Here is a 27,376-nt window from a genome sequence, read left to right on the forward strand (position 1 = left end):
CCATAGGCTACTGTTGCCAAAATCGTGAAAAAACTATCAAAAAATAGAATTTAGCAAGAAGCAAGTACCAGGGCCTCATGAGTTACGAGGAGGTGTCGCCGACCGGCCGGGCCGCGGCGGGCCGGGCGCGGAACAAGGGATGCTCGCGTATCTTAGCTGTTTATTTTTGGTTTGTTTACCTATATGTTATGTTTCTAGAAAAAGTATTGTATGCGACGTTTTATATGTCAAAAAATGCTCGTAGCGTATTCCTTTACGATGTTCGCCTACGCCTTTATTGACCCTTCTTATACAACAGTTGCATAAAATACTATTAATCAAAAATTTCACTTTTGATTCAAACTTTTAATAACCACCTCCATCTTCAGATCAGCTAGATGGTACCTTAATATTAGATTGTCACCCCACATATATTCAAATATGTTAAGTTTCAGCTCAATTGAATAATGAAAAGTGGGTCTAATTAATCTTGCAAGATTTGATTACATACAGACAACTGTCATGAAACTAAATAAAAGCGGATGAAACGCTCAAAATTACCTGCACACACTCTTAATCTCTAAAGTTTTGTTCAGTTAATTATAACAATAGACTCATTAGACAGCGAGGCCGGCTTGAGCGCGGCAGGCGGCGGCCACGCGAGGCCACAGGGCTTCTTAACGAGTCTACACTTTCGCGATCGGCCTCCATACACGATACTAGACTGTAACACTCACTTGACAGCGAGAGCCGCTTAAGCGCAGCAGGCGGCGGCAACGCGAGGCCACTGGGCTTCTAAACACCCCTGGACGCTTTAGTGGTCGGCTTCCATCACGATTAGACTATAAAACTCACTTGACAGCGAGGCCGGCTTGGGCGCGGCAGGCAGCGGCCACGCGAGGCCGCAGGGCTTCTAAGCGAGTCTGTACACTTTCACGGTCGGCCTCCATACACGATACTAGACTGCGGATCTAGAAGAAAACAATAAAGGAATTAATTTAAATGACAGTATAGAGAAGTAAAAAAAAATTGTAATAACATCCATATGACACCTGAGGCTCCTTAATTCAGTCATATCTAACTCGTTGTAAAAACGGTCGGACAATAATGAATGGTCTTATAATCGTCTCAAATTTGGTAATGAATATTCTAAATTTGTATATAAAAGATGAAATGAGAAAGACATTTTATATTTAGTAAATCATGAATATTATGATGCAAACTAAGAACTATGAAATCCACCATCTTGAATTTCTTCATTTTCGGGCTAGCTATAGTTCAGTTTTTTTTTTGCATTAGAAAATGTGAAAACAATCTGGATCTCTTTTTATTGAACTACGCTTTTTAAATAAGTTTTTGGCAAAAATTTCATTTTTGGTACAAGCTTTTATCGTTGACTGTACTTTTCTTTCCACAGGCAACTAATACTCATCGAGGCAATTCTAAAAACCCCAAACACAATTAGGTTACGTTGTTTTATCACAGAGTTCCTATGGCCACCTTCTGTCTCCATCATCAGATCATCTCGATGGTACCATAATATTGCATTGTCACTTAACTTACATATGTATGCAAATTTTCAGCTTCATCGGAAACCGGGAAGTGGGTCAAATTTAACTTGCAAGATTTGATTACAAACAGACAACGGTCAGGTGAAAGTATATAAAAGCTTGTAAAAACATGTAACTAAGTGTATTACCTATGAAAGCAAAATAAGCGTATATGATTTATAATTGTCACATATTTGGCATACTTATTTTTCTAGTGTTTTTCAATAAAAATACACGAAATGAAATATAACTGGGGATCCGAAATTCCCTTACCTCGTCGCACAACCTGATGTAGTGGTGGAGTGCTTGGCCTCCGTGCTGCCAGCCGCTGGCCTCGTTTAGCTTTTCGAGCAGCGGTGCTATGCTGCGTAGGTCACCTATGGACATGTCAACTTGTGGCTAGTAGACTAATAAGTACCTCGTCGCACACCCTGATGTAGTGGTGGAGTGCTTGGCCTCCGTGCTGCCAGCCGCTGGCCTCGTCTCGTCCTGCGGCCTCGTTTAGCTGTTCGAGCAGCGGTGCTATGCTGCGTGTGTCACCTATGGACATGTTAACTTGTGGCTAGACTAATAAGTACCTCGTCGCACACCCTGATGTAGTGGTGGAGTGCTTGGCCTCCGTGCTGCCAGCCGCTGGCCTCGTCTCGTCCTGCGGCCTCGTTTAGCTGTTCGAGCAGCGGTGCTATGCTGCGTGTGTCACCTATGGACATGTTAACTTGTGGCTAGACTAATAAGTACCTCGTCGCACACCCTGATGTAGTGGTGCAGTGCTTGGCCTCCGTGCTGCCAGCCGCTGACCTCGTGCCGTTCTGCGGCCTCGTTTAGCTGTTCGAGCAGCGGTGCTATGCTGCGTGTGTCACCTATGGACATGTTAACTTGTGGCTAGACTAATAAGTACCTCGTCGCACACCCTGATGTAGTGGTGGAGTGCTTGGCCTCCGTGCTGCCAGCCGCTGGCCTCGTCTCGTCCTGCGGCCTCGTTTAGCTGTTCGAGCAGCGGTGCTATGCTGCGTGTGTCACCTATGGACATGTTAACTTGTGGCTAGACTAATAAGTACCTCGTCGCACACCCTGATGTAGTGGTGCAGTGCTTGGCCTCCGTGCTGCCAGCCGCTGACCTCGTGCCGTTCTGCGGCCTCGTTCAGCTGTTCGAGCAGCGGTGCTATGCTGCGCAGGTCATCTGTGGACACGACAACTTGGTTAAATTCAGTAATAGATGGAGGGGTAATCAGTCATAACAGACTAACAAGACGAAGGCCGGTGCCCTAGCGGTAAGAGCGTGAGACTTGCATTCCGGAGGTCGCGGGTTCAAACCCCGGCTCGTAACAACGAGTTTTTCGGAATTTACCAGTCACTTTTCGGTGAAGGAAAGCATCGTGAGGAAACTGGACTGATCCCAATAAGGTATAGTTTATCCTCTGGATTGGAAGGTCAGATGGCAGTCGCTTTCGTATAAACTAGTGCCTACGACAATTCTTGGGATTAGTTGCCAAGTGGACCCCAGGCTCCCATGAGCCGTGGTAAATGCCGGGACAACGCGAGGAAGATGAAATGGAAAGGGATAATTTACTCAAGGGATACCTGCGCATGGACAGTTGCGCAGTTTTGCAAATGTATATTATGGATTACCATAATTGACTGTTCTTACTAATCTATTCTTAAGGTCAAATACAAGTTTTTGTAGACTTATTATAAAGGTGTGTTTAGATTTGGTGAATGCGCAATTTTGTTTCATTGGTAATAAGCGCATTTCAAGGTTAGCATAAATCAAAAACTGCTTTTGACGGCTAGGCGGGCAATAGTAAATTATACAATCGTGATATACTGAGAGCTTTTAGTCAAGTACCGTGTTTCCGGCACAGCACTCGACAAGCTTTGTTGCCTAAGTAAGGTACGAGATTGAAAAGCTTGATTATATCATTATTATATGCAATACTTTTTTGACGAGTCATATAATATAGTATTTTCTTTACTACAAAACCGAAATGATAAATGAAAATTGGTAAGTATCTCAGTAGACAAAAATATAGTACAAAAGACATAAACGCGCGATCATCCGTTTAGTCTTTCCTATGGGAGTGCGGCAGCACGTGATTGGTAATAGTTATTTGTTTTACAAGGGGGCAAAGTTGTTGTTTAACCGCTCGTGCCAATATTGATACCCGAGCAAGCGAAACATTCTAAAATTGAACCACGAGCGTAGCGAGTGGTTCAAGTAGCGTTGCGAGGGTTTCAATGCACGAGGGTTAAACAAACTTTGCCTCCGAGTGAAACACAAAATTTTTCATTACACCAACACGAGGAAACTTCTAACTATGAAATACCAAAACATGCAATCGAAATCAAATCCAAATGAACGTAATAAAAAAAATAACCATTCAAAATCATCATTTAAAAGTAAATTCTACTACCTAACATAAGAAAACAACTCAAAATTTGCATCTGATTACTTTGCCCCACATGTGGATAAAATACAACTTTCTCATTCGTTTTTGAACAATAAAGAGGGCCTTTACCAGTTGGTGCGGTGAAAAAAAAAATTATAGTTGACTACAGTATATCGAAATTAATATAAGAGTTGAGTTGGGAAAAGCAATTATAGTTGGTTTACGAAATCTTAATTCAATCATTACAGTCGACGAGTAGGAAAAATATAAAAGTTACCGGCCAACACTGCTTCGGGCAGTAATTCTTCTAGCAGTACTTTGTGCGCAGCGTTCCACTGCTCGGCGCCGACCAGGTGCTCCGCTTCTACTGCCGGTAGGTGCTGAAACAAATAAATGATATGCATTTACATACTTTTAAATTATACCTATATCGGTTATTTTTGCATTAGAAAAAAGGTAAACAATCTTGTCGTGTATTTTTATTGAAAAACACTTTTAAAAAATTAGTCACAGCAAAGATTAAGTCTCACAATTTCTTGCTTTGAATTTGACACGTAAACGAAATGGCGCTGGACAGCTCCATACATCTTTCTCTCGTCTCTCGACTCGTCATTGTCAAAAGTTGACCTTTGACAATTCAATGATCGCAAAACATGGCGCAGTACAGCGACATGTGGTTTGGATGTCAAACTAAAAGCGAAATATGTATTCAGTCATACAACGCAGTCTACATTTATATTCGCATTACGAATTGAAGCATTCTCTTACTCCAGAGCAGGGTACCTAGACGGTAAATGGCCAGTAGAATGTGTGATGTCTCACCTCGTACTTGGCGCGGTGCGCCTGCGCGAGCAGCAGCCACCGGCGCGGCACGCGCAGGGTGTCCAGCAGCTGCAGGCGCGCGCGCAGCTCCGGCGTGATACTAGATTGTCTCACCTCGTACTTGGCGCGGTGCGCCTGCGCGAGCAGCAGCCACCGGCGCGGCACGCGCAGGGTGTCCAGCAGCTGCAGGCGCGCGCGCAGCTCCGGCGTGATACTAGATTGTCTCACCTCGTACTTGGCGCGGTGCGCCTGCGCGAGCAGCAGCCACCGGCGCGGCACGCGCAGGGTGTCCAGCAGCTGCAGGCGCGCGCGCAGCTCCGGCGTGATACTAGATTGTCTCACCTCGTACTTGGCGCGGTGCGCCTGCGCGAGCAGCAGCCACCGGCGCGGCACGCGCAGGGTGTCCAGCAGCTGCAGGCGCGCGCGCAGCTCCGGCGTGATACTAGATTGTCTCACCTCGTACTTGGCGCGGTGCGCCTGCGCGAGCAGCAGCCACCGGCGCGGCACGCGCAGGGTGTCCAGCAGCTGCAGGCGCGCGCGCAGCTCCGGCGTGATACTAGATTGTCTCACCTCGTACTTGGCGCGGTGCGCCTGCGCGAGCAGCAGCCACCGGCGCGGCACGCGCAGGGTGTCCAGCAGCTGCAGGCGCGCGCGCAGCTCCGGCGTGATACTAGATTGTCTCACCTCGTACTTGGCGCGGTGCGCCTGCGCGAGCAGCAGCCACCGGCGCGGCACGCGCAGGGTGTCCAGCAGCTGCAGGCGCGCGCGCAGCTCCGGCGTGATACTAGATTGTCTCACCTCGTACTTGGCGCGGTGCGCCTGCGCGAGCAGCAGCCACCGGCGCGGCACGCGCAGGGTGTCCAGCAGCTGCAGGCGCGCGCGCAGCTCCGGCGTGATACTAGATTGTCTCACCTCGTACTTGGCGCGGTGCGCCTGCGCGAGCAGCAGCCACCGGCGCGGCACGCGCAGGGTGTCCAGCAGCTGCAGGCGCGCGCGCAGCTCCGGCGTGATACTAGATTGTCTCACCTCGTACTTGGCGCGGTGCGCCTGCGCGAGCAGCAGCCACCGGCGCGGCACGCGCAGGGTGTCCAGCAGCTGCAGGCGCGCGCGCAGCTCCGGCGTGATACTAGATTGTCTCACCTCGTACTTGGCGCGGTGCGCCTGCGCGAGCAGCAGCCACCGGCGCGGCACGCGCAGGGTGTCCAGCAGCTGCAGGCGCGCGCGCAGCTCCGGCGTGATACTAGATTGTCTCACCTCGTACTTGGCGCGGTGCGCCTGCGCGAGCAGCAGCCACCGGCGCGGCACGCGCAGGGTGTCCAGCAGCTGCAGGCGCGCGCGCAGCTCCGGCGTGATACTAGATTGTCTCACCTCGTACTTGGCGCGGTGCGCCTGCGCGAGCAGCAGCCACCGGCGCGGCACGCGCAGGGTGTCCAGCAGCTGCAGGCGCGCGCGCAGCTCCGGCGTGATACTAGATTGTCTCACCTCGTACTTGGCGCGGTGCGCCTGCGCGAGCAGCAGCCACCGGCGCGGCACGCGCAGGGTGTCCAGCAGCTGCAGGCGCGCGCGCAGCTCCGGCGTGATACTAGATTGTCTCACCTCGTACTTGGCGCGGTGCGCCTGCGCGAGCAGCAGCCACCGGCGCGGCACGCGCAGGGTGTCCAGCAGCTGCAGGCGCGCGCGCAGCTCCGGCGTGATACTAGATTGTCTCACCTCGTACTTGGCGCGGTGCGCCTGCGCGAGCAGCAGCCACCGGCGCGGCACGCGCAGGGTGTCCAGCAGCTGCAGGCGCGCGCGCAGCTCCGGCGTGATACTAGATTGTCTCACCTCGTACTTGGCGCGGTGCGCCTGCGCGAGCAGCAGCCACCGGCGCGGCACGCGCAGGGTGTCCAGCAGCTGCAGGCGCGCGCGCAGCTCCGGCGTGGCGGCGCGCGCGGGCGCGTGGCGGGCCAACACGCCGCGGATCAGGTGCCCGCGTCTGTTATGAATGAATAGAGCTTTATTAATTCCATACAGATTGACTTGAATAAAATTTTATTACACCACACCATTGATAAATTGATTCTTGCATGCTAAGTACAATAATTAATAATACATTTAAACAAAATTTAAAGGAAAAATATCAACACCATGAACAAATCAAACAAAACTTTACCCAAAATGAGTGGTTTATTGAGGTTAGTAAATAAAAAGAACACGACAGGATACTTATACAATCTAAGAAAAATCTTATCACCGCGATCTACGAATCAGCGCGGAGGGAACAGCGCCATCTAGCGGGATATTTGTACATTATCTTTGCTATACAATAAAAGTTGTACAGTAGTGTATACATATTTACAGTACATATGGGGCTACTTTATAGCACTAGTGCGAGAAGTAGCATATTACGTTACTGTGTCGAACATTTAAAGGGCCATATGTACTGTAAAACGTTGTACGATACATGTGCGAATAGGTAATTCGCAACTCGTGTCGATTTAAAACACTCCCTTCGGTCGTGTTTTAATTTATCGCCGCTCGTTTCGAATTTCCTATTTTTCGCACTTGTATCGTAATGTACTATTTTGGCACATTTCTCGTATCGATATTTTCAGACGTGACTGTACAAAATGTTACATGATTTATGTTTTGTTTTGCTATAAAAACCCTGCAGAACACTACAATGTAACTTAAACCTAAAGTCTACATGTAATATATTATTTAGACAATAATTGACATTTATACTGAGCTTTCAAGAAACTCGTCTAATGTATAGAAACATTTTTCCATTACATATTTACATTTCGGCTATGAGGAAAGTCAAACACAAACAAAAAATATAGGTAATGACTGGGATTGACGCCATTTACATTTTCATCGGAAAAAATTCTAAAGCCATAGACAATCCGACCTTTAATTGGGATATGTCTGAATCGGCGTTAATGTATACGCGCCTTAAAAAAAGTGAAACTGAATGAATGAAATGTAATGATAATATTTTAAAGATTCATAGTCATTTTTATTGATGTATTAACAAATATTTATGTCTATTTCATATATTAAATAGACGTAAAGTATATTTTTTAATAAGGCAATGCAAATGCGGAAGATAATATGAGAGCATTTACCTTAATAATATGGCATATATGGCTGTTAGTCGTTGCTAGAAAAACAAATAAAAAAAAAAACCTTTCCACCCTAGAAATGGCCAAGTCACATATTTTAAGTATAGTGTACAGTTTATAAAGTTAGGGCTTGTAGAGTTAGAAGCTTGACTCTACAAGAGATCTGTACCCCTAGTGTAAATAAGTTCGATTTCGAAACGTGACGTACGCGTTTGCGTTTAGTCTCATTTTGTATGTGATTTAGAAAGAGCGCGCCAAGCGGGACGTTTTGGAAACTCAAAATCCTATACAAAATGAGACTTAACGCAAACGCGTTCGTCACGTTATGATGTCGATTAAATTTACACTAGGGGTACTGATGAATTTTTGACAATGTAAGCCTTATGGTTTCGTCTTGGCAACATTATACATGAAAATGTTTTTGGTGGGATTTCACTTCTTTTTGTAAATTATAGACAATCTTCCATCCCCTAAGGGTGGGGGGGGGTGATTTACTAAAAATTATCTAAAACCAACCCCTTAAACTAGGGGATGAAAATTTGTATGAGGGCTTCACAGACTGATGTTATAAAAAATAAAACACATTGCAGGATTTTTACTAAAACTCCTAATATTTTTTGTTGTTTTTTTTATACCACGACGGTGGCAAACAAGCATACGGCCCGCCTGATGGTAAGCAGTCACCTATGGACGCCTGCAACACCAGAGGCATTACATGATTGTGTACTAATACTAGCTTACGTTACAAATTTCAGCTTTCTAGGACTCCAGGAACTACCCTAAGAGTTATAATGAGTGAGAGTCAGTGATGAAATCGGATTTTTTTAGATATTGTTAAAATATAAAATATAAGAGCTATGGAATTGAAACTTTTTATGTTTAACAGGTCCACTATTGACATCATATCCCGGTTTGTTTATCTGGTATAACTCAAACATAAGTTATGAGGGTTCAAAAAACGACGAAGCGCTTCGAGAAAAGGTTCGCCTGCCTCGTCTTGGCGGGGGCACTACCAGGCCCCCAGATTGTTTGTGCTAGTGGCGTCTTCTTCGCAGTTTTGCGTAATATTCCCTATTAACAAGTTAAATCTTATGTTACTCACGCGGCATCGTTAGGGTGGTAAGCCAACGCCTGCACGGCGAGATGCCACGCCCCCGCCGCCTCGAGCTGCTCCGCGACTCCAGTGATGCTCTCTACGGACGGACTTCCGAACCACACTCCGAGAAGGAAGCTACAGGGAACAAATAAACATCAATTTTATGGAACAACATTTGTAGACGAGTTTTTCGATGGCCACGGGTCATGGGCTCAATCGTGTACCTACTAAACTATATAGGAGTATAATACTTACTATGTATTGTAATATTTTGTAATGCTATACGAGTCGAAAGTTCGTAATACATGAGTATAGTAAATAAATAATGTAATAGACATCCAATGTAAAATATATCACAAGATAATTGTATATAAAATGACTTGTAAATGTAAATATTTACCAATAAATATCATATCATATCATATCATATAGACCGCCAGGAAAATATATCGCCATTCATCGCTGATACTTTGTCAGATGATAGTTTAGATGCTATCATGAATTAAAAAAATAGTCAGCCAGTTGTATCGCGTTGGAAAGACCGTCAGCTGGTCACATGAACATGTAAAAAATACGCGCCTTGCCACTAAAAGTCCGCAAAGTATGCGTAATGCGCAATCCGTTTATTAAAAAACGCCTGATGGAATGCTACATGCAAAGTTTATTTAAATCGCTTATTTTTTACATAGTCATGCGACCAGCTGACGTGCTTTCCACCGCGATACAACCGGCTTACGATTTTTTAAATATCAAATGGGAGGCGATGAGTACATTTTTTTACACGTGTTTCGGTGGCTGCTATTCCTCAACCCACCTACGGTGCGGCAACTGACGTCCACGATGGTTCATCATATATAGACGTTAACCACTATACGAAGTATCACCCGGGAGGCAATTGGTCATGGAAATCTCTTCCTGGCCCGCGGTCTATTATTTTTATAATACTCAGCTGCATTACCTTACCTCTGTTATATATTTAAGATTAAAATATCTGGAAGACCGAGCTTTGCTCGGAAAACATATAAAGACTAAAAAATGCGCGTTTTTTCCAGAGATAAACCTAGCGCGATTTTTCGCCCCCGATAACCCCCATATAGCAAATTTCATCGAAATCGTTGGAGCAGTTTCCGAGATCCCCAATATATATATATATATATATATATATATAGACATATATATATATATTATAGACATATATACAAGAATTGCTCGTTTAAAGGTATAAGATTACAGCAAAATTTGTCAATTTAATGATAAAAATTAAACTATACATTTTCATTAATATCAATATTATGCTTATCTCCTAATTATGATTGTCCAAACATGTTTATGAAGATAAATGTGGCTTTCCGGCTTTTCTTGTGGCGGCATAGGTCTTATTTCAGTTTAAAATCTATATAATAGTGTTTCTACTTGAAATAAAAACATAAAAATAATTTACACTTATGCTTCTAATAATATAACAAGGTCCTTATTGCATGTGACCCATGCTGCTCCAGGGGGAGCTGCCGAACGCCGAGAAGCCCCCCCTCCCCTACCTGTACCTTTCTACGCCCATGTGTTTACCAGGATCTTTTTTAAAAACGCCAAGTACTTAAAAAGCGAATACGTCCCAGTTCAAATTTGATGGTCGAGATCGTCAGCGCGTGTAATGCGTTAAATACATGCAACATACCTTAAGCTGTAATCTGTAGGGTCGGGGGTGTAAGACGCCGGGTGCAACTTAGGCCGGTGGTTGAAGGCCCGAGCCCTGAGTAACTCGTAGCGTAGGTCGAGCACGCGACGTTGCTTGCCGTTCTGTAACAAATGGTTTAAATATTGTTTGACAAGAAACAATACGCGCGAGGCAATTTCGTCGCGCACAAAACGGTCAGTGTAGATGTGCCTCGGCCGAGGCGAAGTGCGTGTTTTCCTCGCCCGAGCGCGACCTTGGCCGAGCCGCTCGGTGTCAGTTTTTCGGCATGCTTATAGGCGCCTCAGACGTTTGCCGCGCGCCTTTATAGTGCGCGTGGTTATTTATGTAATACCACGTTGGTGGCAAACAAGCATATGGCCCGCCTGATGGTAAGCAGTCTCCGTAGCCTATGTACGCCTGCAACTCCAGAGGAGTTACGTGCGCGATGCCGACCCTAACACTCCGCACCCTCATTGAGCTCTTACGTTAGTTCGTACTTACGTCAAAACAGGTAAAAAAAGTTGTTAAAACATGACAACGTTGAAAAAAAAACGAGTGTCGCAAATTGTCATATCCTTTTTTTCTTTTGAATTGCTTTAAATAGCAAAATAAAAGAAATGCAAGCCACCGCAGTAATTATGTGCGGTGCCAATTTGAACAGCTGAATGAGTTACGCCATCTCGTCGAGCATATAGGCTCGGGTGAGGCAAAAGTGCTGAAGCAAAAGTTATACGAACACGCGGGCGTTTGCCGCGCGAGGAAATTTCCTGGCGAGGCTGTTCGGACCCTAATCACAAGGCAGATAAGAGCGACAATGCATTGTATGATAGAGACAATTGATAAAATTTGTTGCGAAGAGAGGTTTGGTAATATAGTATTACATATTATCTTCTTCTAAATGGTCCTTCGAACCGGAAAACTGCCCAGCAGCGAGTTTATTATGTTCCTTCGATCTGGATATGGAATAGCAAAATTTTGGCCGTAGAGTAAAACGTATGCAAGTTGATGTCGATCAAGGGAAGGGGCACATGATTAATACATAAAGTACTCCTTGAAATTTTCTACTATTCGGCGTAAAATATGATATGGCATTTACGGTTATTTTTAATTTAGAAAAAAAAAACCCTTCCTTGGATCGACATCATCTCCACATTCTACTAAGATGCTACTATTTGGACCTATATATATTTTGCACCTAAGTGTATATGGTCCTTCGAGCTAGATAATCGGCTGTGAGACCGAGCGAAGCGAGATCTTATAGTTTATTACTGATCCTTCAATCCAGATATGAAGTATCGAAAATATGACGTTTAAAACAGAATATGGATGGGATAAAAATGTATGCAGAACACTCACATCGTGGACGGTGACGTCATATTCTCCCATGTAAGGAGGCAGGGGACACTTGAGCTCCGCCTGGTCGTCCAGCACCACGGTGAGGTCGGCCTCGGCCTCCGCGTCCGGCACGAAGAAGCTCTCGTACGTGCGGATCACGTGCTCGAGCGACGGGACGGCCGCGCAGATGTATCTGTGGACAAATGGCGTTGTTATATTAAATACGAATCTTAAGAGGGAGGAATAGCTATGCGATTCTAGCGAAATAACGGTATTCTTTTCAATGAAATTTCATTTCGGGAGAAAACGTTTCCTAATAACTAAATCTTAACAAATCACTTTGATGTCGATCGAGTCAGGATATATTCTAGGTTTATAGGTTTCACTTAAAAAAAAAAATCAAACCATTATTGTCCTGTGTTAGCGGACGGGAAATTCATAACTAACTAACTAACTATCGTGGCGCAGTGATCCAAAGAGGGTCTTGGCCTCCAAAACGAGAGAATGCCACCTGTCCCGATCCTGTGCCACTTCCTGCCAGTTGTCGGCTTTGAGTTGGCACAGATCCGCCTGTACACTGTCGCTCCAGCGGTATCTGGGCCGACCCACTGGACGGCGACCAGTCGGTTGTCCCAAATAAGCTCTCTTAACACCTCGATCCTCACCCATCCTCAGTAAATGGCCGAACTAGCGAAGTCTGTGGCATTTCGTTTCGCCGATGATATTGGGTTCGGCCACTAACTCCTCGATTTCGGCATTCTTACGGATCCTCCAGGTGCCGTCATCTCTTTTGATAGGTCCCAGGATCTTCCGTAACACCTTTCTTTCCGCTACCAGGAGCTGACTCTCTTCTTTCAGTGTTAGTGTCCAAGCTTCGCAGCCATACATAAGGATTGGTCTTATTATAGTTTTATATACCCGTAACTTAGTATTTCTGCTGAGAAGCTTGGACGCCAACACCTTATGGAGGGCTGCGCTGCATCGCAGGGCGTTTTGGATGCGTATATTGATCTCCTCCTCTCTGGTGTTTGTGTCGGTAATCGTGCATCCGAGGTACCGAAATTTGTCAACTCCATGATAAACGGTGCCTCCAACATGAAGACTGTCACGCTTGACGCGTGTGTTTTTGTACAGTATTTTTTTTTAACATATATCCCACTAAGAAAAATCTATTCAGTCAATTATTATAGCCGCGAGGCCACGTCTACACGACCCGGTCAGCATCATTTCAAACTATAGGATAGAGTGAAAAAGTAAGATACATGTTTCGTTCTTACGAGACCGTCGTGTATGATCGTGCGAAACTGCTTGATAAAATTATTTCCTTAACGTTTTTATTTTTTTAAGTATTTCATGCGTGCACATATAACTTATATTGCACAATTAAATTGAATGAACGAATATTGATCGGTACAATGGCAGAATAAGTTGTGCTTTTAACTTTTTTTAAATAATTGAAGAGTTTGATGCTTAAATATTGTATATTTTACTTTATTTCCTCGCATGTTTGGAGATATGCCTCGGCGGGAACAGCATTCGTGAATTCGCCTTCCGTGTCGGACTCCGCTTCGTATCGTCCGACAAACGCAAAACTCGTCCACGAATTGCCCTTTCCCGGCCTCTGCAATAATCTACTATATATGCCTCGGCAGGAATAGCGATTCGCGGATTAGTCTCCCAACGAACGAACTCGGAACCCGAAACTCGTCCACAAATTGTCTTTTCCCGGCCTCTACAAAAATGCAGTATAAACAAGACAAGTAACCTGGCGGTGGCGTGCAGCGCCTGCAGCCAGTGCGCCTCCATGAGCCGGGCGCGCGGCGCGGGCAGGCCGGCCAGCAGCCGCAGGCAGATGCAGTATAAACAAGACAAGTAACCTGGCGGTGGCGTGTAGCGCCTGCAGCCAGTCCGCCTCCATGAGCCGGGCGGGCGGCGCGGGCAGGCCGGCCAGCAGCCGCAGGCAGATGCAGTATAAACAAGACAAGTAACCTGGCGGTGGCGTGTAGCGCCTGCAGCCAGTCCGCCTCCATGAGCCGGGCGGGCGGCGCGGGCAGGCCGGCCAGCAGCCGCAGGCAGATGCAGTATAAACAAGACAAGTAACCTGGCGGTGGCGTGTAGCGCCTGCAGCCAGTCCGCCTCCATGAGCCGGGCGGGCGGCGCGGGCAGGCCGGCCAGCAGCCGCAGGCAGATGCAGTATAAACAAGACAAGTAACCTGGCGGTGGCGTGTAGCGCCTGCAGCCAGTCCGCCTCCATGAGCCGGGCGGGCGGCGCGGGCAGGCCGGCCAGCAGCCGCAGGCAGATGCAGTATAAACAAGACAAGTAACCTGGCGGTGGCGTGTAGCGCCTGCAGCCAGTCCGCCTCCATGAGCCGGGCGGGCGGCGCGGGCAGGCCGGCCAGCAGCCGCAGGCAGATGCAGTATAAACAAGACAAGTAACCTGGCGGTGGCGTGTAGCGCCTGCAGCCAGTCCGCCTCCATGAGCCGGGCGGGCAGGCCGGCCAGCAGCCGCAGGCAGATGCAGTATAAACAAGACAAGTAACCTGGCGGTGGCGTGTAGCGCCTGCAGCCAGTCCGCCTCCATGAGCCGGGCGGGCGGCGCGGGCAGGCCGGCCAGCAGCCGCAGGCAGATGCAGTATAAACAAGACAAGTAACCTGGCGGTGGCGTGTAGCGCCTGCAGCCAGTCCGCCTCCATGAGCCGGGCGCGCGGCGCGGGCAGGCCGGCCAGCAGCCGCAGGCAGATGCAGTATAAACAAGACAAGTAACCTGGCGGTGGCGTGTAGCGCCTGCAGCCAGTCCGCCTCCATGAGCCGGGCGGGCGGCGCGGGCAGGCCGGCCAGCAGCCGCAGGCAGATGCAGTATAAACAAGACAAGTAACCTGGCGGTGGCGTGTAGCGCCTGCAGCCAGTCCGCCTCCATGAGCCGGGCGGGCGGCGCGGGCAGGCCGGCCAGCAGCCGCAGGCAGATGCAGTATAAACAAGACAAGTAACCTGGCGGTGGCGTGTAGCGCCTGCAGCCAGTCCGCCTCCATGAGCCGGGCGGGCGGCGCGGGCAGGCCGGCCAGCAGCCGCAGGCAGATGCAGTATAAACAAGACAAGTAACCTGGCGGTGGCGTGTAGCGCCTGCAGCCAGTCCGCCTCCATGAGCCGGGCGGGCGGCGCGGGCAGGCCGGCCAGCAGCCGCAGGCAGATGCAGTATAAACAAGACAAGTAACCTGGCGGTGGCGTGTAGCGCCTGCAGCCAGTCCGCCTCCATGAGCCGGGCGGGCGGCGCGGGCAGGCCGGCCAGCAGCCGCAGGCAGATGCAGTATAAACAAGACAAGTAACCTGGCGGTGGCGTGTAGCGCCTGCAGCCAGTCCGCCTCCATGAGCCGGGCGGGCGGCGCGGGCAGGCCGGCCAGCAGCCGCAGGCAGATGCAGTATAAACAAGACAAGTAACCTGGCGGTGGCGTGTAGCGCCTGCAGCCAGTCCGCCTCCATGAGCCGGGCGGGCGGCGCGGGCAGGCCGGCCAGCAGCCGCAGGCAGATGCAGTATAAACAAGACAAGTAACCTGGCGGTGGCGTGTAGCGCCTGCAGCCAGTCCGCCTCCATGAGCCGGGCGGGCGGCGCGGGCAGGCCGGCCAGCAGCCGCAGGCAGATGCAGTATAAACAAGACAAGTAACCTGGCGGTGGCGTGTAGCGCCTGCAGCCAGTCCGCCTCCATGAGCCGGGCGGGCGGCGCGGGCAGGCCGGCCAGCAGCCGCAGGCAGATGCAGTATAAACAAGACAAGTAACCTGGCGGTGGCGTGTAGCGCCTGCAGCCAGTCCGCCTCCATGAGCCGGGCGGGCGGCGCGGGCAGGCCGGCCAGCAGCCGCAGGCAGATGCAGTATAAACAAGACAAGTAACCTGGCGGTGGCGTGTAGCGCCTGCAGCCAGTCCGCCTCCATGAGCCGGGCGGGCGGCGCGGGCAGGCCGGCCAGCAGCCGCAGGCAGATGCAGTATAAACAAGACAAGTAACCTGGCGGTGGCGTGTAGCGCCTGCAGCCAGTCCGCCTCCATGAGCCGGGCGGGCGGCGCGGGCAGGCCGGCCAGCAGCCGCAGGCAGATGCAGTATAAACAAGACAAGTAACCTGGCGGTGGCGTGTAGCGCCTGCAGCCAGTCCGCCTCCATGAGCCGGGCGGGCGGCGCGGGCAGGCCGGCCAGCAGCCGCAGGCAGATGCAGTATAAACAAGACAAGTAACCTGGCGGTGGCGTGTAGCGCCTGCAGCCAGTCCGCCTCCATGAGCCGGGCGGGCGGCGCGGGCAGGCCGGCCAGCAGCCGCAGGCAGATGCAGTATAAACAAGACAAGTAACCTGGCGGTGGCGTGTAGCGCCTGCAGCCAGTCCGCCTCCATGAGCCGGGCGGGCGGCGCGGGCAGGCCGGCCAGCAGCCGCAGGCAGATGCAGTATAAACAAGACAAGTAACCTGGCGGTGGCGTGTAGCGCCTGCAGCCAGTCCGCCTCCATGAGCCGGGCGGGCGGCGCGGGCAGGCCGGCCAGCAGCCGCAGGCAGATGCAGTATAAACAAGACAAGTAACCTGGCGGTGGCGTGTAGCGCCTGCAGCCAGTCCGCCTCCATGAGCCGGGCGGGCGGCGCGGGCAGGCCGGCCAGCAGCCGCAGGCAGATGCAGTATAAACAAGACAAGTAACCTGGCGGTGGCGTGTAGCGCCTGCAGCCAGTCCGCCTCCATGAGCCGGGCGGGCGGCGCGGGCAGGCCGGCCAGCAGCCGCAGGCAGATGCAGTATAAACAAGACAAGTAACCTGGCGGTGGCGTGTAGCGCCTGCAGCCAGTCCGCCTCCATGAGCCGGGCGGGCGGCGCGGGCAGGCCGGCCAGCAGCCGCAGGCAGATGCAGTATAAACAAGACAAGTAACCTGGCGGTGGCGTGTAGCGCCTGCAGCCAGTCCGCCTCCATGAGCCGGGCGCGCGGCGCGGGCAGGCCGGCCAGCAGCCGCAGGCAGATGCAGTATAAACAAGACAAGTAACCTGGCGGTGGCGTGTAGCGCCTGCAGCCAGTCCGCCTCCATGAGCCGGGCGGGCGGCGCGGGCAGGCCGGCCAGCAGCCGCAGGCAGATGCAGTATAAACAAGACAAGTAACCTGGCGGTGGCGTGTAGCGCCTGCAGCCAGTCCGCCTCCATGAGCCGGGCGGGCGGCGCGGGCAGGCCGGCCAGCAGCCGCAGGCAGGCGCGGCGGGCCGCCGCCAGCCCGCCCTCGGCGCCACACTCTCGCCACTGGGCCAGCTGGCGCGCTATCAGGCTGCGAAACACGCCGTCTCCTGCAAACAATACTTTACTATTACAAATTTTTCTCTTTTTCACTTATATATATTTTTCTCAAACTTGTAATGAAATGTTGACATGACTTACTTCAAATTAGGTCCGGAAATACTACATATCAGGTGCGATGAGTGAAGATGATATGTAAAGGAATTTCATACAGCCTTACACACCTAGGCCGTAAGGCAACCTTCTTTTGTTTTTAAACGTCAAATTATGGCACGTCTTGGCATTCAACCGTAAAAAACCTATAAGCAAAATTCTGCCAGTATGCTTTTTTTTCATTTTTTTGTGTTTTTTTTTTTGGTAAGTCAAATACATATTATTCAATGGATTCAAAGGGGAACAAAAATTTCATTATTTTTGCGCTACTACGCACGGTTTAGGAGATACAGCCCCAAAAAGTTTTATTTTTTTCAGTCATGCAGAAATCTTTATAGGGCTGTATCTCCTAAACCGTGCGTCGTAGCGTAAAAATAATCAAATTTTCGTTCCCCTTTCGGTATCAACAAAAAACGCAAAAAAGAAAAAAAAAGAAAGAAAAAGAAAAAAAAAGTAATGGCGTGCGTGATAGCGCCAAAATAATTACATTTTTGTTCCCGTTCAATACCCCATGCACAGAATAACCTATCACATTAAGACATGAAACAATCATCATCATCATCATCCTTTTTTTTTAATTATTTCATTGCAAGTTTGAGAAAAGCACTACAAATCTCGGCGAGAAACGGGGTTGTCGGCCGCGTATCCCTATCCGTCCTCGCTACGCTCGGTCGTCTATATCTACTTGGCTTGCAACCCTTCGTTTCCCGTCTTCTATAGTAATGTACTATTACGTTTAGTTTTGTTTTGATTTTATATTTGTAGAGCCTAGCAAAGCACAGTAATTTGTTAACCTGCGACCGACCGATCTCAAGGGTCCAGTCTAAAAACCAGCGCTAGGCCCTCTGCTTGGCATATGCTGAGATTGGAGTCCATTGCCCAATCGTCAGGTATTAAATGTAATGAATTACCTATCTTTCTAATTCATTTGCATTTAGTATTTAAGGTTATTATTGTACTTTGTTCATAAGGTTTTTTGTGGCAATAAATATTTTCTCATTCATTCATTCAAATGGCGGGGATTTCATTAAAACCAAAAACATACTTAAATAATAGCAAACTTAGAATAAAATGTAACCTAAAATAAAAACTACTTACAAAACTGAAACTAATACCTAAAAAAAAAAACATGGGTGACCTAGCCCAATATGTTTATATCAAAGAGAACTTAAAATAGAGGTTTATTGTCAAAAAAAACTTTGTAGGCACAGTAAATTTACTGCCATCTTTCGACACATGATTAGAACTTTTAGAACGCCATTTGACTTTGAACCTTATTCTTTCACTGTGCACATATGTGTTATATTCTGTTTTGTTATTCCGTAGACTAAAATGACATTTCATGTCGTACTAAGAAATGTCATGTCTTACATATGAAACGTCATTTTAGTCTACGGAATAAAAAAACAGACCTTAAATATCTTCAACTTATAGCTGATGCCCGGTAAGATAGCGCCACTTTTGCCACCCATCCAGTTTTCCATCGATATGTACTGTTAGGAGTCCGTCTGGGGAGTGTCATCGCAGGATTTCTAAAAGTATCAGTTTAAATCTGTACACTTTTCGAATCGGGGGCAGAGTGTAGAGTTTAAGTATTTGAAAACATAGTCACCAATACTATTAGCTTAGCACCATTGCATACAAATTTCGATGCAAGTTGGATTACTTTTTCTGCAGCTGACTGTACGAGATAGCAGGAACGTTTCAATATATTTTTAACCTCAGAAGATTCAGGTCAATTTTTGCGTTATAAATTACCTTTCTTTTATTTCTATGAGTTCAAACCTAGACGAAACAAGGAGAAAGTTCTCAATTCTTCGTAACCTGTGTGTAGTCTTACCCTCTTATTCATAAACGTCTACTAAAGTTAACAAGCCGCTAATAATCGTTTGTCCCTTTCCATCATACCAATACGTCGGAAAGGGACAAACGATTATTAGCGGCCTATTAACTTTAGTAGACGTTTATGAATAAGGGTTAATCTTTGACATTATATAGTAGAACTGACCGGCCGCCTGCGCAATAAGTGAGGCCATGTGCAGATCTCCGTGGTCTCTGGACACCTTGCAAGCTTCGAGCAACCGTCCTCCTAGCAGCAGGGTCCATACACGTGCACTGTGCCCATCGGACTCTGAAACGTTAAATTTAGTTTATCTACACACATATCATAAACCCTCTATGATGCCTTCAAAATCCGTAAATAATGACCAACATTACGATAAACTGTTTTGTTACAACAAATTTCTTATCTGTGATAATGTATTTATAGCTTCATAACTACATCAAAATCGATTTGGTTATGCATTCAAATTTGGAACATCTCTGAAAAAAAAAGCAATTCGATTTGACCTCTATTATAATATCAGTTGCGATGCCTTTTTGTTTGAAATGAAATGTCAGTTGCATAAAATTTTGACAAATCTCGCACGTTAATTTGTATCGAACTCTCTCTCCCTTTCTTCTTCCTAGCGTTATCCCGGCATTTTGCCACGGCTCATGTGAGCCTGGGGTCCGCTTGACAACTAATCCCAAGATTTGGCGTAGGCACCAATTTTTACGAAAGCGACTGCCATCTGACCTTCCAACCCATAGGGTAAACTAGGCCTTGCTGAGATTAGTCCGATTTCCTCACGATGTTTTCCTTCACCGAAAAGCGACTGGTAAATATCAAATAATATTTCGTACATAAGTTCCGAAAAACTTATTGGTACGAGCCGGGGTTTGAACCCGCGACCTCCGGATTGCAAGTCGCACGCTCTTACCGCTAGGCCAGCAGCGCTTTTTTGTATCGAACTCTCTCTGAATAAAAAAAACTACGAGTCAGGCTTTATGTAACTTACCATCTTCGGCCTCTGGTTTACAAGGACGTTCCAGCTCGCGGTCAGTAATGGCGGCCACCGCCTCCGTTAGCCAACGTAACAGTTCTCGGTGACGGTTCACTATCGACAAGTCATCTGTGCCGGGAACTCCTGGGAACAAGTCGTTTTCAATAATGAAGTAAAAAACTTTTTAGGCTTCCGTACCCAAAGGTTAATAAAAACCGGCCAAGAGCATGTCGGGCCACGCTCACTGTAGGGTTCCGTAGTTACTCTTCCGTCACAATAAGCTAAACTGGAGCTTAAAGTATAGTAAATTGTTAACCAAGGGATGAAACGGTACCTTTCACCCGAGTTAAACAAATAGGCAAATTTGCATAATCAGTACCTAATTAAAGTAAGTCTTTTTACTATGAAGGGATAACTTTTTGCGATAACTCAAAAACATCTAAACTGATCATGTCCGCTATAGTTTTCATTTAATGTCTTTCTTAAGCTCTACTTCCACGATTTTTTTTCATATTTTTTGGACCTAGGGTTTAAAAGTTAGAGGGTGGGGAAATTTTTTTTTTCTTCCGGAGCGATTATCTCCGAATATATTCACTTTATCAAAAAATGTTTCTTGAAAACCCCTATTAGTTTTGAAAGACCTTTCCAACGATACCCCACACTCCAGGGTTGAAGCGAAAAAAAAAATTCACCCCCACTATATGTGTAGTCCCCTACACAACCCTAAAAAAAATTAAATTTTTAGATTTTATTGTACGACTTTGTCGGCTTTATTGATTTATATATCCATGCCAAATTTCAGCATTCTAGCACTAACGACCACGGAGCAAAGCCTCGGACAGACAGACAGACAGACGGACATGGCGAAACTATAAGGGTTCCTAGTTGACTACGGAACCCTAAGAACGGGACCTTATGACTAAGACATCTCTCTCTGTCTGTCACCAGGCTGTATCTCATGAACCGTGATAGCTAGACAGTTTAAATTTTCACAGATGATGTATTTCTGTTGCCGCTATAACAACAAATACTAAAAAGTACGGAACCGAGTCCAACTCGCACTTGTCCGGGTTTCCGTAGCCAAATGGCAAAAAACGGACTACATCTAGCGTCAAGTAGCGGAACTCTCAGTACTGCTACTCGACAATAGATGTCGCGGCAAACAAAAAGTCTAATGCCCAATGTTTTTCCGCTAATGTTATAAATAGAGTAACCGGAACTCAATTTTTAACTCCTACGCTTATTCTGGTTATATTATTAGCTGAAAATCTTTGAGCATTAGACTTTTTGTTTGCCGCGACATCTATTGTCGAGTACTGAGAGTTCCGCTATTTGACGCCAGATGTAGACTACGAAAATAATAGTATTTTTGGCAACAAGACCGTTGTATGGAGTGAGCATTCGTGGTCTTCTTAATTCTCTTTGGTATACAAGGAGTCGATTAACTGAGCAAACTGATATTTACCGTCGTTGTCCAAGTCCGCGCCCCACAGCGCCTCGCACAGCGTCCACACTTCGTAGCAGTACGCGCCCGACACGCCAAACTAAACAAGGATAAATCTCATTAGTATATTAGAATACTACGACCGGTCTGGCCTAGTGGGTAGTGACCCTGCCTATGAAGCTGATGGTCCCGGGTTCAAATCCTGGTAAGAGCATATATTTGTGTGATGGACACGGATATTTGTTTCTGAGTCATGGGTGTTTTCTATGTATTTAAGTATTTATAATTATATATTATATATATCGTTGTCTAGGTACATACAATACAAGCCTTATTGAGCTTACTGTGGGACTTAGTCAATTTGTGTAATAATGTCCTATAATATTTATTTATTTATTTATTAATACTGTCAACTGCTTCATGACATTAAGTTCGCCCTTTGTTCAATAAAATACAAATGAATAAATAAATTAAGTTGGCAACAAATGTTGAACTCTACGAAGTAAATAAAACATTATTTTGATAACAGAAGGCAAAAATTTAACAAGCTTTTATTTAACTTCCCCTGTTAATATGTATGTTATTTTGTTAGTGTCAAATCTCGGAAGCTAAATTTGACCCACTTCTCGTTTTTCGATCGAGCTGAAAATTTGCATACATATGTTTCGGGTGAGAATGCAATATGATACCATCGAGATGATCTGATGATGGAGACAGGAGGTGGCCATAGGAACTCTGTGATCAAACAACGGAGCCTAATCGTGTTTGGGGTTTTTAGAATTGACTCGATGAGTATTAGTTGCCTGTGGAAAGAAAAGTACAGTCAGCGATAAAAGCTTGTACCAAAAATAAAATATTTGCCAAACACTTATTCCAGCTTTTGCCAGTAGAATTAAGATTAGCTAAATCGCTCCTCATTTTCAAAAATCAGCTGAAACTATACTTTCTATCTCTATCTTAAGTTGCCGTTTTATATATATATATATATATGTGTGTGTAAGCATACATATAAAATATATATTATGTATTATATATTATATATTGTATATTTATTAGTATGTTAGGTATTGTTTTAATACTTATATAAGTAGTATGTGTTTAATAGTCTCCATATTTAGCTCCTTGCACTACCTGTTGACTTTTGTATGAGTTCTAAATTTCCTGCTACCTTAAAGGTTGTCTGGAAGAGATCGCTATTTAGCGATAAGACCGTCTGTTGTTACCTGGTTCTATTTTCCTTTAAAATTCATTTGTAGTTTTACATGTATGTAAAATGTATAATTGTTGGTGCAATAAAGAATATTTACTTACTTATTTTTTTAATTTTTTTTATTCGGAAAACCAACAGCTTAAGTAAACTAAAACTAGGTTAACATAAATATGTATCAGGGAAGCCAATTACAGGTTTCCACGGACAGGATACAAAGGTAGTCATATTACAGGTTAGCACAAAATTAAAGACTTTACAAACGCCAAAACATGCTATGAGAAAAGAAAGAAGTAATTTGTTTCTTATTTAAATCAATAAATTAAAATTAAACCTATGCTAATCTTCTGCAGGCAGGGGAGCAAAGAAACTAGATGACATGAGGTTTTTAATTATAGCAGGTTTCTTATTTACCCTCGGTTACGGAGCACGCTGTACAAGTTACCTCGGCCCTCCTGTCCCGGTCCGGGGCCGCCCGCTCGCGCAGCGCGCGCAGCGCCGCCCGGCGCTCCCGCGGCGCCCCGCGCAGCGCCCGCCGCGGGCAGCCCGGCCCCTCCGCTCCCTCCGCTCCCTCCGCGGGGACACACGTCGACCATTCCAGCAGGGTTTCCATCTGCTTGGTGAGCGTGCTCTGCAGGAAATAACAGCGTTAAGCTATGTTTTTAAATCTTAGATACTTAGGCGGGTCCACACGGAGCGAATATACGTGCGAGGCGATTTCCTCCGGCCCGTGTAGACGTCGTCGGCTGAGGCGGCGCGCTCGGGCGAGCAAGACGCGCGCCGTTGGTCGCTCTGTGTGGACCCGTCTATTGGCATTTTGTTCCACAATCATTTTACTTTTGTACTTGTTTTGTCTCAGATGAGCGCTGGTAGCCTAGCGGTAGGAGCGTGCGACTTTCAATCCGGAGGTCGCGGGTTCAAACCCCGGCTTGTACCAATGAGTTTTTCGGAACTTATGTACGAAATATCATCTGATATTTATCAGTTGCTTTTCGGTGTTTGTATGCGTTGTGTATGAAAACACTACTTGCACCATCCCACAAACCCGGGGTTAACCGGTAAACCCAGTGTCAAATTGTACTAGTAACCATGACAACTACAGGTTTAACTGTTTAACCGGTTAGTGCGATGGTACAAGTAGCCCTAAGTGGCGTAAGTTACTTCTACGCGGGCGAAATCATCAAGGGGACAGTTGAAATGATTGTCATGTCAGTGTGTCCTATGGCCACCCTGGCGACCACGGGCTGACTGCAGTCGTCTTCGGTCGACACTTGTCGATCTTACATAAATATGAGCTTACCATGAAGTTGTTGGTGGTGTTAGTGTGTCCTATGGCCACCCTGGCGAACACGAGCTGACTCCAGTCGTCTTCGGTCGACACTTGTCGATCTTACATAAATATGAGCTTACCATGAAGTTGTTAGTGGTGTCAGTGTGTCCTATGGCCACCCTGGCGACCACGGACTCGCTCCAATCGTCTTCAGCTCGTCCCGCGACGTATTTGCCGATTTCTGATAACTGTGCCGCTGAAAATATTTAAAAATGTTAACGGGCGTCTACGTTTTATAGTTGGGGGTCCGTTATTGTACATGAATTTTTGCAATCGTCTGATACTTGATTCGGACAACCTAACTTAACAATTTGACCGCTAAGGGCCACTTGCACCAATCACTAACTTGGGGTTAACCGGTTAAACCTGGAGTTACCATGGTTACCAGTACAATTTAACACAGGGTTAAAGGTTAACCGGTTAACCTCGGGTTAGAGAGATGGAGCAAGTGGCCCTAAGGACGTCAAATGACGGGCGCGTCTACAACTGAATATCAACCTTCGTACACACCGACAAGGTTCACGATGCCACTTCACGCCAAAGCAAGTGCTGCCATCTACCGTCCTCGTATGTTTTCTTGTGCAAGGTTCTGCCATCTAGTGGGCTACATTGGAAGCATAAACTTCACATTTACGCCTTGCGCTAAAAATCTGACAACACCTGTGCTGCCCCCTACAGTTTATGCATGCTCACTATAGGCGTTAACCTCGTGAAGCCACACCATTTTTTATATTTAATTTTTTTTTTATACCACGTCGGTGGCAAACAAGCATACGGCCTGCCTGATGGTAAGCAGTATCCGTAGCCTATGTACGCCTGCAACTCCAGAGGAGTTACATGCGCGTTGCCGACCCTAACCCCCTCCCACCCTCGTTGAGTTCTGGCAACCTTACTCACCGGCACACATATCAGTAAACACATATCAGTAAAAGATTAAGGATCAAAGTCAAATGGCGTTCTAAAAGTTTTAATCATGTGTCTAAATATGGCAGTAAATTTACTGTAAAGTTTTCGTTTGACAATCCACCTCTATTTCAAATTCTCTTTGATTGTATAAAAATGTTAAGAACGAGCGCTGTCTCGCCAACAAACTGCGTAAGCATTTCGGCGATTAACTTTAACATTGAATATGCTATATTATATGCTTTTAAAAAAAATATGGATATGTTTCTTTTTACCTCTGGGCAGGTCGACGAGAGCATCGTAAGTAGAAGGGAAGACCATGGCGCCGCCGGGACCGAAGCCGACGCGGCTGTGGCGCGCGCGACACACGGACAGGTCCGCTATGCACGCCGCGTCCAGTTTACCTTCAAATAAGTTAGCCAAAATGTGTGAAAAGCTCTCTGATTTAATAAAATCGTTGTAGAATTTTCATCACACTTGCTCGAAAAAGTTTTTATTTCATGCAGGTGTACTGAAGGACAAAGGCCTATTTTGTTCCCACGGGAGTTATGGATTGCGAAAATTTTTTTTTTTAAATTATGTCACTTTTTCATACAAACCAAGTAGCATAAATGAGTTTTACTATTAAAATACTGACGATTATAATTTAATATTTTTGTTTATATTTAATATTAAATAATTCGATTAATTTAACAGTCGTTTAAAATATTTTTACATACTTATTAATCGTGGCTGAATGCCGGATAGGTCTGTGCCCTCAATGGTAACTTGTCAAGAAATTTTGTTTTTTCTTCGCAAGTGTGATGAAAAACATTGTGTGTAACTCCGGGGGTAAGAATATTGCAAACTCGGGTCTTTAATTTCCTCCAGCCTGCGGCTGTCGGGAATAATCACCCTCGTATCTTTAATCGTGCATTATACACCGTGGGCTGGTAAAACGCGACATTAATCACGCATTTCCGAGGTGATAAGGAGCAAAAAATGTTGTATTAGTGTTGGTCAAATTCGTGTGCAGAAAACGCATTTTTTTGCACGTGACGTTATTTATTTTTACATAATGGTGAAAAAAAAACATTACACGAATAAGTAAAGTTTTTTTTCTAATTTACAGATAAAATTTGCGAGTTTCCTTTAATATGTACTTTAATGTATATCAGTAGGTATGTCTAAACCAAGTAACATAGAGGCAGTGTCGCAGTCAAAAAGGCGTTTTTCACTAAGTTATTACAGAAATAAATTTTATTTCTAAAACAAGACCGATTTTAGAAAACTTTGTATGACATTTTAGTCTCTAAATGCGGGCAAGAATACACCTTTAAAATCTGTCAGGTTTTACTCGCCCACTGTGTATAGATACTGACAAACAGTTAAAGATAGGACTTTGCAATTTCAAATATACAAGGTGCCCACGAGGAACCGGAGATTTCTGAGTATAGATCAATTTCACCAAAAAAAAAGGTTTTTTCTTCGATCTTTGTATGTTGAAGAAGCGTTGCACATTTTTGTGTACGGTACTGGCAGAATACCAGCGATGTGGCTTGCTGCATCATCATGCTGAGTCAGCGCCTTTTCTGTGCCACGACACATGGCGTATTAATTAACTAAAAAAATGTTTTTGATTAAATTAAGTTTGCATGTTTTTATTTTACACTTTTCTTTTTTGTTTGTTTTGATGCCAATGCCATGTAGGTTGTGGGTATGAATAAAGAATGTATCTATATATCTATCTATGTACTTGTACATTAAATGTAAACGCTATTTGTAAAATTAAAAAAAATGTTTTTTTTTTCTTCGATTTTTTGTATGTATTTGCACATACAATGTATATTTGTAAAACTGTAGCTCAAAAAAGATTTTTTTTTGTTATTGTTATTAAACCTATTTTTTGCAAAGTCAGTGTTACTCGTCACTTTTTGAAATCTATCACTCTGAAATTAGGCGAATTCCAAAAAAGTTATAGGACATTTTAGTCTTTATCTCGCAATGCTCACGAGCACCATGTATATTCTTCACACAATTTTTGGATACCATTTGTTTCATTTATTGGTGTGAAATATCTATGATGAATAATATTTCGATTTACTTAAGGGGCTCCCCGCGGTTTTCAGTGATTTAGGACTAGTTTTGAGTCGTTACTCCTACATTTGCACTATAGATAGAATTATAAGACAAACGGCTATCGGTTCTCCAATCTTTTATCTCCATTCTGGTCTGCCGAATTTTGAAATAAATGAACACTTATTATTTTATATATTTTTTAAACATTGTCTAAAAGAAACACTTTTTTCGTTACTAGATTGCTGTGAAGGATTTTACATGTAC

General features: G+C 45.9%; 1 protein-coding gene across 1 annotated transcript in view; it reads right to left on the reverse strand.

Moving 5' to 3' along the window:
* LOC133532441 (nuclear pore complex protein Nup98-Nup96) overlaps window positions 1-27,376 on the reverse strand; it is a 90,011-nt gene that overhangs the window by 13,472 nt on the left and 49,163 nt on the right. The window contains exons 33-46 of the mRNA XM_061871117.1: window positions 25,330-25,458; window positions 24,232-24,347; window positions 23,267-23,452; window positions 21,636-21,714; window positions 20,186-20,314; window positions 19,354-19,476; window positions 17,065-17,242; window positions 11,970-12,141; window positions 10,614-10,735; window positions 8,945-9,073; window positions 4,739-6,713; window positions 4,194-4,296; window positions 2,588-2,709; window positions 835-950 (exon numbers count right to left, since the gene is read on the reverse strand). Of these exons, the coding sequence (XP_061727101.1) occupies window positions 835-950; window positions 2,588-2,709; window positions 4,194-4,296; window positions 4,739-6,713; window positions 8,945-9,073; window positions 10,614-10,735; window positions 11,970-12,141; window positions 17,065-17,242; window positions 19,354-19,476; window positions 20,186-20,314; window positions 21,636-21,714; window positions 23,267-23,452; window positions 24,232-24,347; window positions 25,330-25,458 (3,679 nt within the window). The remainder of the gene's footprint in view (window positions 1-834; window positions 951-2,587; window positions 2,710-4,193; window positions 4,297-4,738; window positions 6,714-8,944; window positions 9,074-10,613; window positions 10,736-11,969; window positions 12,142-17,064; window positions 17,243-19,353; window positions 19,477-20,185; window positions 20,315-21,635; window positions 21,715-23,266; window positions 23,453-24,231; window positions 24,348-25,329; window positions 25,459-27,376) is intronic.

This window comes from Cydia pomonella, chromosome 27 (genome assembly GCF_033807575.1).
Source record: "Cydia pomonella isolate Wapato2018A chromosome 27, ilCydPomo1, whole genome shotgun sequence".
Lineage (NCBI taxonomy): Eukaryota > Metazoa > Arthropoda > Insecta > Lepidoptera > Tortricidae > Cydia > Cydia pomonella.